Genomic DNA, 13,784 nt, shown 5'->3' on the forward strand with positions numbered 1-13,784 from the left:
TGTGAAAACTATTTATTTCGTAGAGGGTGCTGAGGAATAAGAAAGACGCGAACGTTCCTGCAGTCTCCGGGAACAGGAAGGGTTCTGCCATGCCGGAGGAGGTGGTTCTGAACCGCAAGGCCTCCGCCTCTCCGGATGCCAACGCTCGAGGACGCAAATCCTCCATATTCACTGATCTGCTGAGCAGGAATAAAAAAGCAGGAAGCATTCAAGAAAACGTAATCCCAATCCTCAGGAAGCCCTCCATCATCGCGGAAGAGGTGAGACCAAGCCAACGGCAATGGCATCTCTTATTTTAACGTGATCTTCTCTCCCCAATATCAATCATTTGCCTTTCATGATCCCATCTTTTTGTGTATTGTATATTTGCCTTACAACCAGCTCAGTGGCCTAGTGGTTAGATTGCCCACCCTGAGACTGGGAGGTTTGGGTTCAATCCCCGGCTGAGTTATACCAAAGACTATAAAAATTACTACTATTATTACACTACTTTCAGCATGTCCAGAAGGTGTTCTTGAAAACTAAAAGAGAACGCTCATACACTGTGGGCTCCAGTTGTAGAATTTTGTAATGAGTGCTGCTGTGACGTTTCAGGCTCTCGCCTTTCCACAAGTCCTCCTCAGAAGGTGTACTTGTACTGTACATCAAGCTGCCTCCCGCTAAGGATACGATATAGGCTGCTTCATGTTCACTTCACCGTTCCCAAGGCAACTTACTTGTCCTTAAATCATTAAAATCCTTAAATCCTGCCGTTTTGTCTTGCTCGAAAAAGATATCGCTAATCTCAAGTGACTACCTCGTAAAACAAATGTAAAATAAATGTTCTGACTGAGGCTCTGAATGCCATTGTTTGCTGTTCACATTTCAGCACCACCCTTCTGATCAGCTTGCTGTTGTTGTTGGTATTTATTTCAGTCAGACGACCATACTGAGGTGTCCAAACAGCCCACCTTGCAGAGCGTGAGTGAAGACAACGACATCAGAGATGGACCTACCCTGGATCGGCCCATGACGTCTCTGGAAAAACTCCACATCATTGTGAGCTACGCCATCGTCAGGCGAGACCTGAGGTAACAGAAAAAAGATGATTTATATTTATTTTATTGATGTATGTATTGTCGATCATCAGTCATATAATCTGGAAACAACAATAATTTAAGAGAGCAGATTCCAAGAAAGAGGGTTGTGCAGTGTGAACTGCACAGCAATCTTACGACTATCTGACTATCGTGCAGTGTGTGTAGGGATATTAATGTCCCCCTGACTGCTCCCGATAAGCAGTTTGGTGCCGTGCGGATGGCATGGTTGCCCCTGCCATCCGTGTGTGTGAATGGTGCAATGCACATTGGAAAAATCACACCTGTGTGAACTGAGTGGTGTAAGGTCTTATATAGCCTGATCAGCTGTGGTCTGACGTAATGAAATCACACCCGGGTGAACTGGGTGACCGTAGCAACCATGCTCATTTTTTCTGCACAGACAGACAGACAGACAGACAGACTAACAAAGCCAGTTGTAGGAGTGGTTTACACCACTCAAAAAGTGCTGTGGATAAAGGTGCTATATTAATGCCCCATTTACCATTTCATCAACCTGATCTCTCCCTCTAGAGATGAGATTTACTGTCAGATCTGCAAGCAGCTGCAGGATAACAACAATCGCAGCAGCTACTACCGTGGTTGGATCCTCCTGTCGCTCTGTCTGGGTATCTTCCCTCCCACTGAGCGCTTCATAACGGTAAATGATGCCACGGCAGCCACGCTGAGCCATTGATTTGGGATAATTGACCTGTCAGTCTGATCATCACCTGTTTGTCTGCTGCCTTTGCAGTATCTCCAAAGCTTCCTCCGTTCGGGTCCTGTGGGCTACGGTCCCTACTGCTCTGAAAGGCTGCGGCGCACGGTGATGAATGGAGTGCGAGGGGAGCCTCCCAGCTGGTTAGAGCTACAGGTAAATGGGATTCACACACACAGGTGCTCCTGAAGTAGGGCTGTAACGATACATCCTACACTATAAATGCGCCACGTCTCTGCGTGCGTGCGTGCGTGTCTGCCTGTGTGTACGGTTGTAATGCACGTAACTTGAGAACCGTTTGCCCCACCGACTTCATATTCGACACGCGTTCCACACTGAATCTTGTTGAATCTGTGTGAAACGTTTATTATTATGGATATAAATAAGTAAACACAGTGATTCTCTCGCAAATACATGAACCTTGTATTTGAACACATGGACAAACCCGCAACTTGACATGAACACAGAGAATACACATTTATCGATAGACCAATTGGGTAGCGATTCTGAATGAAAAAGTAATTGAACCCCTCTTTTTTATTTTTTATTCTTAAAATTGCTACTAAGTACTTAGTATCGATACAATTTATTTATTTATTTATGAATTACAAAACAATGTATACCGATTATTTGCATTGCAAAACGATACGACACGATACAAAGTTAAACGATACGTTGCTATTTACATCGATATACTTGTTTATATTGACAATGCAGGTACGGTGTCGTTACACCCCTATCATGGGTCACCATTGATATCTCTGAATGTCTCGTAGGAACATTCAACCACTTTAGGGCTGCTAAGTTTTATACCGTATATCAACTAATCAAATTGAAAACTACTATTTTTTTAATAATTAGAGTTAGACTGATTAACTACCTATTTTATACTTCGTCATATCGTAGTCGAAAATAGCCGATCTACAAGCTCACAATGCATTGCATCGTGACAGGTTGTGAGCTTGTATCATGCTATTTTCAGTATTTATTTGTATCCATTATATTATCAAAATTGTTTCTTTTTTATATAATTGATTAAATCAATTAGTTTGATTAACAGCTGTTGCATCCCTTGTAGCAACCTTACCGTGTAGATATTTAATGATGTTTCTTACTGATTCATGTCAGGCAACCAAGACCAAGAAACCCATGACTCTGTCTGTGACTCTAATGGATGGCTGCACGATCAGCTTGCCTGCTGACTCTGCGTCCACCTCCAGAGAAATCTCCCAGGTTCTCTCTCAGAAGGTCAAACTCAAAGACAACTTTGGCTTTTCCCTTTATGTGGCATTGTATGAAAAGGTAAGCAACCGTAGCCATAGGCATGAATGAATCAAATAAAATCACCATCAGAGATTAAAATAGGGCGCATTTTTCATCCCAAAACGCAGTTTATAGTTAAGGGACGCAATATAACAACGACCTCTGCATCCACGGGATGCACTACTGTACTACTGTACTGTTTTTTATTCTAGTTTACTTCGCTAGCTTTAGTTATACTAATCATTTATAATATATAAATAATAATATAAATTATAATATATAAATAATATATAAAATATGACTCCTAACGTCGTTGAAGTGGGACTCATCTAAAAGACCATCCCTGCATCCTGGGACTCATTACATTGAAAAGTAAACCTATTTAAATCACTGCACCATTGGCCTCACACCTCACAACAAAAAGGAATGGACAGGTGTCATACTTGAGCCCATTACATTTTCATGTCAAGGACCCCACATTGTTACTGTATGTACTTGGCCACGGACCCCCAACTGAAAATATTATGTGTCAGGACTCAGGACTCAGGGATGGCCATAACTAAGAGAAGATTTGTATCTAAATTATTCAACATTTGTCAAAAACTTCCAAGATGTTTGAAAAGTTCACAACCATTCATTTTTGAAACAATCGCAGTATAACATAGGGTTTAACGTGGTTAAACTGTTCCTCCTTTTGCTCGGGACACCGTGGATCAGCCTCAAGGACCCCCGGGGGTCCTCGGACCCCACATTGAGAACCACTGCAGTGGTTTAACCATTTTTCTCCCTCGTCTTCCTATGAAGGTGTGGGCTCTGGGCAGCGGTCGGGAGCATGTGATGGATGCCATCTCCCAGTGTGAGCAGGAGGTGAAGAGGAAAGGTGGGCAGGAGCAACACGCTCCCTGGCGTCTGTATTACCGCAAGGAGATCTTCACCCCCTGGCACGACTGCAAAGAGGACAGCATCAGCACAGACCTCATCTACAAGCAGATCATACGTGGGCTCAAGTTTGGAGAGTACCGGAGTGAAAAGGTGGGAGGGAGCGTGTGGGTTCAGGCCGTCACTATATGGCTAGTTTGTACATCTTGAGACAAACATTTTATTCATTTCCAGCCAATGAAATTCACTGGAGGAGGTGTCTGTCAACCTCTTTGAGGGTTACTTTTTCAATGTTCCTCTGTCCAGTGGTGGAAGAAGTACTTTTAAAAGTAACAGTCGCAATACCAAAATATAAAAAATACCGTTAGTAAAAGACCTGTATACCAAATTTTACTTGAGTAAAAAACTACAAAAGTATTAGCATTAAAATATGATTATGATGATTATGATTATTGTTGTTGTTGTTGTTGTTGTTATTATTATTATTATTATTATTATTATTATTATTATTATTATTTTCAAACACCTAAGTAACTAGTGACTAGTTGTCAAATATTGTAGTGTAGTAAAAAGCAATATTTGCCTGAGATGTAGTGGAGTAGAAGTATAATATTGAACATTGAAAATGCTAAAATAAAGTGCCTCACAAGTTGAGTGTACTTAAGTACAGTACTTGAGTGAATGCACTTCTCACTTTCCACCACTGCCTCTGTCACACAGGAGGACGATCTTATTGAGCTCGCTGCAAAACACTTGTACGTCCAACACGGTTCAGACGGCGGCCCAGAAAACGTGAAGGCGGTCGTTCAAGAGTGCATCAGCACCTCTCTGCTGGACGCCAAGTCTGAGGCCAAATGGCTGCAGATGGTCAGCACTGCACATGCTCAGGTCAGTTACATGGATGAACAGCCCAAAATACCGGGTCTACAAGCTCACAATGTGATGCATTGTGAACTTGTAGACCGGTTATTTTTGGCAAACAGATTTGGCATAGAGGGATAAAAGGAGGAGACCAAGTATAGACCCCTGCGGGGCCCCAGTCAACGAAGTATATAGTTTTAAGTGGGAACCTATCAAACTGTTGATTAATTCCCACAATGCTTTTTATGGGCAAGAACCGTAACTATTACATGAACCTGATTCATATTTTTCTGACGTCAAGGTAAAGGTAAGGACAATATAGTGACCACTGAGAGTAAAAGCTAAACACGTAAATAAGGGTTGTAGTTTTCGCATTCACAGATATGTACAGTGTAGTAACTGTAGTTATTATCTAGTCACAAGCTCTTGTTAATACTTTTCATCCACACCACAGACACACTTGATCACTGTCAGTTTCACTATCAAAATGAGGCATGACAAGAATTCAGTTTTACTCCAGTAAGGAGCCAAAACTTACATGACCTGTCAATGCAATGGAAACCCAATCTGGCTCATTGAACAACAACGATTCACAGTTGTATACCTGCCCACAACTACAACTACAACTACAACTAGGAAACTGACATGTTGTCACATGAGTGTCTGTTGATTGATTAGATCAGATAAAGAGCTGAAGAAACAGTCACTACTTAGAACTAGACTTGGAACAGTAATGCGGAAGTCAAATAGATGACATAATACACAACAATCATGTGAATCCTCACTAAAGATAAGCAGTCCCAAAGTCCAACGGTTACTTCCTTTAGGCATGAATCATAGAATACAGCTAATGGAGAAGAGTTACTTTTATATGGGATATTATTACAGGAAATCCTCCACACCAGTTACACCTTATATTTAGTTGTCCCACAGGGGTCTATCCTCTACTTTTTTCCCCTCTACACCAAATCTCTTTGTTGAAAATATTGCAAATAATGCATTTGTGAGCTTATAGATCGCATATTTCCGCTGAATGTTTGCCAAGACATGCCTAGAATAGGGATGCTAGGGTTCCTGTGGTTAATAACTGTGTAGGTCATATCAATACGTGTCCAGCATCTTCTAGAAAAACAAAACAAAATTAATGTATTGTTTCTTTGTGTTTGTTACCTCACACAAGGGTTCATATGTCAGTTCAAGGCAGAAGGCATCGTCTGTGAAGGCAGAGGTTGTTGACTACACTCGTCAGAAGTGGCCCATTTTCTTCTCCCGGTTCTTTGAGGTTACAAAGCTTTCAGGTTAGTGTCATTAGAAATGATTAGATTATCTGGTCATTTTTCAAGATAACATTATAAATATTTATAAAATTACACAAGACCTCTAACAATGTAGGTGACGGTTATCTACATGTGCCATCTTAGAAAGCAGTGTGAACCGAGCTATTTTAATTTAATATAAATAAGTCAGCCGTGCCATAAAATGCAGTCAGAGAGTATCAATGCAGAGTAAAGTGCTGTTGTAAATTTGTGGCAGGGTTCCCATAAGCACTTCTATTAGGCCCAAGTCAAATTGCCTTAATGACTGTCAAATTATATGATGTATAACTAAGGTCATTAAACTATAGTCCTGTGTAATTCTGATTACACACATTAGTACATGACTTATCTACTAACAAAGGAAGAACAAAGTGTTGAAAGGCTCTTACTGTTATGGGTGTTCACATTCCGGGTTAAATACAATTTAATACTGGAGCCACTGAGATAATAAAACATTTTAATATAGAAAGCAATGCTGAAACTTCTGTAATTTGTGTACACCCTCTGAATACTATAACCACAAAGGCCGTATATCATACGGCCTTTGTATTTGTTCAGATTTGTGCCATATTTAATTATTTTGATCTTTCAATGTGTTGGTGGAGCACTGCGGAAATAAAAACCTCCTTAATCTGTGATGAAGCCCAGCTGGTTTCACCCTGATCTGAAAGTATTTCTAAACACAATCTGAAACCAGGTTATGACTCAAGTCACAGCAGAATTTCTATAACTCATAATTCCACTATAAGACTTATTTACCTTTTGGCCAAAGTAAGATATACAATGTTATATTTATAGGTACAGAAATAGCATTTCACATATACTGTAGATTGGCAGAGTCCCTGACCCTGATGGCATGCTAACCAACCATCCAATTTCAGCACCACCTTTCCAACAGCAATAATACACACCGTTTGGTCTTTATATTTCATCATTGTCCTAAAGGTAATGACAAGTGATGATACAGCTTGCATGGCTCTTACATACACCCACACTACGGTCCCTTCAGAGACAATACTTCATTAAAGCTTCCCCACCCCTCAGGCCTAATGTTCAGCTGACACATTCAGTCCAGAGTATAAAGATAGAGTACCTCAGCCGTGGGTGGATGACTGGGCCTTTATGAGGCATTTATGTTGCAATCAGGTTTCCCCTCTGGGCTGCCTTAAAGGATACAGGAAGGGAACTCTTATATTAACAGGAATACATCTCCCGTTTCCCCCATGAGTCATGGCTTATTGGGTCTTGTTTACGCCACGGATATTTATTTAACAGGTCCTCCTCTCCCCAAAAACAAATTAATTGCGGCCATTAACTGGACTGGCATCACGTTCCTGGACGAGAGAGAGAGGAGACTGCTGGAGCTCTCCTACCCAGAAGTCACTGGGGTCAACACCATGAGGTACGGGAAAACGTTGAAAACGTTGCTACTGCATGTGAGGATATTGTAGCATATTATACCTGATTATATACCTGTAATAGTACATCTATACGTGACACCGTCGTGCGGCACGTTGTGTGATGAAGCACTAATATAACAGGGTTAATAATATCTCTGCTCACTGGCCAGGGAGGGGAAAGCCTTTGCCCAGAGCGTCTCCCTCCTGACTCTGAAAGGTGACTTCATCCTTGGCGGGGCCATGGCCGAGGGCCTGGCCGAGTTGGTGCACATGTTCCTGTGCGGGCTGAGAGAGCGCTCCCAGTACGCTGTGGCCTTAAAGGAAGTCAGCAGGCAAGGTCAGACCACCGAAGAAGCACCGAAGGGGGAAACTCTGTTGGGGATTTATATTGTATTTATACCGGGAGGACATATACTTTAATTAATATGATACATGTTTTTGCTCTCACATACGCTTACACAGCTGAATCCATTATCTTTGTATGTTTTGTTAGAGCCGCGCTGGCCGCTCTCTGAGATTCATTGGTCGTCTTGTTTTTCTGTCTCTGCAGACGACCCCACGTTCCTGAGCTGCAAGAAAGCAGATCTCATCATCCTCATCAAAGATGATGAATATTCCCCCGAACGAGGCTGGATAAAGGGCAAAAACGACCGCACAGGGAAGATAGGTGCCATACCCAGCGAGGCCATTTTAGTCCTGCCCACCCTCAGCAAACCCACCAATGAAGTCATGGTACGTACAGAGAGGTTTCTGTGGCGTCACTTAGCTATTTGTAGAAGAATAACTGTGTGTGTGAGTGAATGGGAAAAAGCAGAAGCAAGATAACCCCTTGATATCCTGGGCACGTTTTAATATACGCAAACTTTCCGCGAAAATATTAGCCAAAAATAGCCGATCTACAAGCTCACAATACGTTGCACGTTGTGAGCTTGTAGATCCTCTCTTATTGGTGAAGAGATTTTGTGTGGCGGGAACAAAGGTAGCGGTCAAGGATAGACAAGCTGAGAGACCCAAGTCAATGAATGAAGTATATAGTATGTAAGTGGTTAAATATGGTATGTGCCTCTCTGTTTCAGGGCCTGATCAACCTGTCTCCTGACCAGAGGAAGAACATCATACATACCTCCCAGAGGGAAACGGGCACCATGGAGAGAGTGGCCCCCGTTACGTTACAAGAGTTCTCACTCGAGAACTTCAGGTACCTAGATAGATTACCTCTGTTTTGTCGAATGGAAATGCTGGAGTATCAAGTTTGTCATTTTGCCAGAGCAAAATGATTACAGCCCCCACATGAAATGTGAGCCCTGGTCATTTCTGTCTGTCTGTCCAGTGTCCACGTGTAGGAGGAGGGAGGCCCGCACACTGCCACTTGCTGGTTCAAGAGCTTTTATTTAGATGAATAACGTTTCGGTCTTGCGACCTTCCTTCCTCAGGCTTGTCTGTCTGTCTGTCCACAAATGTTTAATTTTTAAAGCTCTGGGGCGACCTGATAGCCGAGTGGTTAGCATACCACATGTGCTCGAATGCCTGACATGGCTGACAAGCGAGACCCTGGTTTGCTGCATGTCATTTCCCTAGTCTCTGACTCACACACTGAAAATAGTCTAGCTACTGTACAAGCTCACTTGTAGATCTGCTATTGTCAGTGCACGACACAGCACGCAACCATGTACAAATCCAGATTACGGAAAAAGAGCTAAATTATTATAATGAAGTCATCTATAGTGTATGGATGTCTCTGTGTCTGGTCAATCTGGTCTTGTCGTCTGACCCAACAACAGGCAGCCCACTAAGGATGTGAATAGACAGGTGATTTCCAAGAACGCAGCTCCTGAGAGGCTGTGGCTTCACTCCAGAGAGCCGCTCCGACAGCCACTGCTCAAGAGACTACAGGCCAACTCGGATCTAACTCACAAAGCCTGTCTGGCCTTCACTGATATCCTCTGCATATGACCATTTTACTAAAGCATCGACATAGTACTGTAGGGAAACAGAGATGGTGCAGCAACAGACTGGGATGCGCAGGTAAGAAGGCTCAAGCAGGAGTTGGTTGTAGCCAGGTCAGGAGATACGTAGGTTTAATAAACAGTGGCTTTGAGCACTGAGGTATTTTGAACCGTACCTTTTTTTCTGGTGATAAACATACAGGCATATGGATTTGGAATTGAACATGGCAATCTGTCAGGTCTGTGTTATATGTACAGTAGTCCTATTATATTATTTAATATAAAATGGAATAATTTACTTTATTGTACATACAGTACAATTAAAGTGTGTGTGTATAATACACTTTTTAATGGTACTGTATGTCTGCTAGGTAAATTATTTAATTTCTTTATTTCTCATATTTAATATTCATATGTTTTAAATTATTGTGCAATGCTTACAAAGTCAGAATAGTTCCTTGACTGCTGTGTACCAATGCTGAAGTATATGGGAGATTACCCCACCAAGCAGATCCAGAGCTATCTGGAACTCACAGACCAGATCTTTGGGCCCGCCACTCAGGATAAAATGCTCAGAGACGAGATCTACTGCCAGATCATGAAGCAGATGACCAGCAATAACAACCGGTACGCTGGCACTATGTGATACACTCACTGTCAATAGTAGTTCACTCAAAATATTCGTATTATCTTATGGAATCGGTCATTGTTACATGGAGTAAATGTAACATGATTGTAATATGATTGGACCTCTTGTATGTTGAGGAAGTGTCTTGGGTTGGAAAATCACTGTGTGGAGGGAAAAGTATTTGGCACTCACTGTTTCCAGGCCATGTCATAACTCAAAGACAAGTAAAACACTCTTTGCTCTAATTGAAAAGTGATCTTAACTTTAACTGTCTTTTAGTATTCAAGTCCGACTTGAGTCACAATAGCTTGTGACTTGACTTGGACACCTAGACCGTGACTTGGAGGTTTTTTCACAGTCAGAGAAAATTGCAAAAATGCAAATTTGATGAATAAATTCAGAGAGTTCAGCTAATGTGTAATATAATTATTCTAGAGGATACTACAATAATTAACTTATGGTAACTGGTATTATCCGATAACTGGTATTATCCGAACATCAATATAATGTGAAATCATGTATTTTTATGTAATGGAAATTATGTAATTGTGTAGCTTTTATTTTCTCATGTACCATATAAGATACTGTATTTTGCCAGCCGATTGGCTAGCTTGGACATGGACTTGGACTTGATTGAGACTTGGGCTTCGGCTTTGACTTGAGGGAAGGCAACTTTGACTTGGGAACTGCAGACTTAAGGCTTTCTGTTGACTTGTAATTGACTATAACACTGGATTTAGTAGCAGACTGTAGTCACTGCACATTGGAAAGACACATGGGCTCAGAGTGAGCCATCCACCCCCTTCAATGATTTATGTTTACTGTAGAGACAGTTGTACAAAAGGTTGAGAGGGACAACAGGGGAGCAAGTTATAACGGAGGCACGGGAGGGGCCACACACACACACAATATTCATTCATTATGAACTATGAAGACTCCATCTATCTACTACTCCAGCTCATTAACACATCACACACATGTTGAATATACTGTATGTCCGTCCCTCCACAGATTCAGCATGGAACTGGGCTGGCAGCTGTTGTGGCTGTGTTGTGGACTCTTCCCGCCAAGCCAGTCGCTTCTCAAGCACACTCAGCGCTTCCTCGAGTCACGCCGCCGAGAGCCCCTGGCCTCCGACTGCCTGCAGCGGCTGCAAGGCTCGCTGAGGTATACAAAGCAACACAGACACACAAACACACAGAGTCCTATTGTGTCACCAAGCTCTGCTGCATACATAGCCGTTACTTTCAGAGCGGCGCATCATGTGAGAGGGAGTCTCCACAACATCAGCGGGTGGGTTGACGCCTGCAGGGATGTTAGTGCACTCTCGCCCTGGCGAGTAGCCAGTCTCGCCACAGCACCACGGCTGCTGAAATAACTCACCACCATGGCCGCGATTATTACGTGTTTTCAGAAGTCACTTTGAATGGCTGTGCAGTGTCAAGTTTTGCGCAAAAAGTAATTTTGAGAAATTCAGGTGCATACAGGCGCTATTGGAAAAATACAAAATTGAATGATTGACGGCTTGATTAACATGTTAATGTGACAAATGTAGTATTGAAAGACTCTAATTATGCACATTATGCATTTGTTTTGTGTTTGTTGTTTACTGTTTTTTGTCTTTTGTTTGTTTTTCTTTGTTATTGTTTATGTAATAAGGATAGGCATTAATAATCTATAAGCTTCTGCTGATACCTTTTCGATCACGTTAAAAAGAAAAAAATATTTTTGTAATGTCCAACTGAAAAAGATAGAAATAAACCATTCATTCATTCTATGATGTATCTAAAACTGTGGCGTCTCGGGGGGTTAGGATGGAGCCCAGGAAACTGCCGCCACACCAGGTGGAGGTGGACGCCATCAAACAGAACAGCACCCAGATCTTCCACAAAGTCCACTTCCCCAACGACACAGAGGAGGTACAGTCACGAGGTCATGAAATCACTCTATATATAAAGACAATGACCCCCTTTCACACTTCTGACAGCATGCTACTTCTATCTAAACTCTTACAGGTGGTGTAAGTGATATAAAAATAAATGAATAAACATTTTTGTTCAAAAGTTAAAGCTCTTTATTTGGGTAGTAATCACATAGTATAGTGTTTATTCAGGAACAGGTTTTGTCTTAAATTGGAATACCAATTTAATCCAATCAGGAGATAGAACCCCACGATGATAATTTATCAGCTTCAATTTTACACTCTTCCAGTTCCAATTTTGTCTGCTCTTTGTTTGTTTTTGTTTCATCACTTCCAGTTGTTCTCGTTCATCCCATATCCTGTATGCGTTCTCTCTCCTGATTTGTATAAAATTGGTTTCCCTGAATGTTATGTTTACTAAAGAGCTAGGGAGATCCCTGTTACATGAACAAACAAGTCTGTATCCCATTAACGGTTTCGAGTTTTGATAACATTTCTTGTTTTTATGGTTTTTATGGTATCGTGTCCCACCTCAGGTCTTCGAGGTGACCACCAGCACCAGGATCAGAGATCTCATCCAGACCATCAGCAGGAAACTCAATCTGATTTCAGCGGACGGCTTCAGCATCTTTGTCAAAACAGACAAGGTCACCCATTAACCATCAGCATCTTGTGATTCAAGACGTTCATAGCCTTGGAGCTAATGTTAATGCCAATGGTTGTAAACAATTTTGCCATTGTGCCCTTTGTAGGTTCTGAGTCTGAATGATCCAGACTACTTCTTTGATAGTCTGAGACAGATCACTGACTGGTCCCAGAGAGCCAAGAGGGGTAAAGATGGTGAGATTAGAATTATCTAACTGGGGTGCCATTGTTACTCACCACGGCTCTTTGCGCTGACCTTTAACAAACGTCTTTGTGCATATGTGTGTGTGTGTGTGTGTGTGTGTGCGTGTGCGCGTGCGCGTGTGCGTCTGTGTGTCTGTGTGTCTGTGTCTGTGTGTCTGTGTGTCTGTGTGTGTGTCCACAGGGGTGGCAGTAAGCACGACTTCTTACCAAGTACACTTCGTGAGGAAGCTATGGTTGAATGTTTTCCCTGGAAGAGATCTGGAGGCTGATCTAATCTTCCATTACCCTCAGGTACACTCAGTCACATTATCTTACAATACCCTCAGGTACACTCAGTCACATTGTCTTACAATACCCTCAGGTACACTCAGTCACATTATCTTACAATACCCTCAGGTACACTCAGTCACATTATCTTCTTACAATACCCTCAGGTACACTCAGTCACATTGTCTTACAATACAAGGTTTAATCTTCCATTACCGTCAGGTACACTCAGTCACATTGTCTTACAATACAAGGTTTAATCTTCCATTACCGTCAGGTACACTCAGTCACATTGTCTTACAATACAAAGTTTAATCTTCCATTACCGTCAGGTACACTCAGTCACATTGTCTTACAATACAAAGTTTAATCTTCCATTACCGTCAGGTACACTCAGTCACATTGTCTTACAATACAAGGTTTAATCTTCTATTACCCTCAGGTACACTCAGTCACATTATCTTCCATTACCCTCAGGTACACTCAGTCACATTATCTTCCATTACCCTCAGGTACACTCAGTCACATTATCTTCCATTACCCTCAGGTACACTCAGTCACATTGTCTTACAGTACAAGGTTTAAGAACAGACAGCGTGAGGAAAAATTCTTAGTGGATCATCTGGGTTCCAAACAGATATTTTGATGTATTTTGATGTT

At 41.9% G+C, this 13,784-nt stretch overlaps 1 protein-coding gene across 1 annotated transcript in view; it reads left to right on the top strand.

Annotated features, from left to right (window-relative positions):
• The window catches only part of myo7ba (myosin VIIBa), a 29,523-nt gene that overhangs the window by 12,844 nt on the left and 2,895 nt on the right, over positions 1–13,784 (top strand). Inside the window, exons 25-43 of the mRNA XM_079506305.1 lie at positions 24–260; positions 916–1,070; positions 1,611–1,737; positions 1,831–1,950; positions 2,923–3,096; positions 3,862–4,089; positions 4,657–4,824; positions 5,978–6,095; positions 7,389–7,515; positions 7,684–7,850; positions 8,064–8,245; positions 8,590–8,711; positions 9,295–9,460; positions 9,944–10,086; positions 11,099–11,254; positions 11,901–12,006; positions 12,545–12,655; positions 12,761–12,848; positions 13,039–13,148. Of these exons, the coding sequence (XP_079362431.1) occupies positions 24–260; positions 916–1,070; positions 1,611–1,737; positions 1,831–1,950; positions 2,923–3,096; positions 3,862–4,089; positions 4,657–4,824; positions 5,978–6,095; positions 7,389–7,515; positions 7,684–7,850; positions 8,064–8,245; positions 8,590–8,711; positions 9,295–9,460; positions 9,944–10,086; positions 11,099–11,254; positions 11,901–12,006; positions 12,545–12,655; positions 12,761–12,848; positions 13,039–13,148 (2,805 nt within the window). The remainder of the gene's footprint in view (positions 1–23; positions 261–915; positions 1,071–1,610; positions 1,738–1,830; positions 1,951–2,922; positions 3,097–3,861; positions 4,090–4,656; positions 4,825–5,977; positions 6,096–7,388; positions 7,516–7,683; positions 7,851–8,063; positions 8,246–8,589; positions 8,712–9,294; positions 9,461–9,943; positions 10,087–11,098; positions 11,255–11,900; positions 12,007–12,544; positions 12,656–12,760; positions 12,849–13,038; positions 13,149–13,784) is intronic.

This window comes from Electrona antarctica (assembly GCF_951216825.1).
Source record: "Electrona antarctica genome assembly, chromosome: 7".
In the NCBI taxonomy this organism is placed as follows: Eukaryota; Metazoa; Chordata; class Actinopteri; order Myctophiformes; family Myctophidae; genus Electrona; species Electrona antarctica.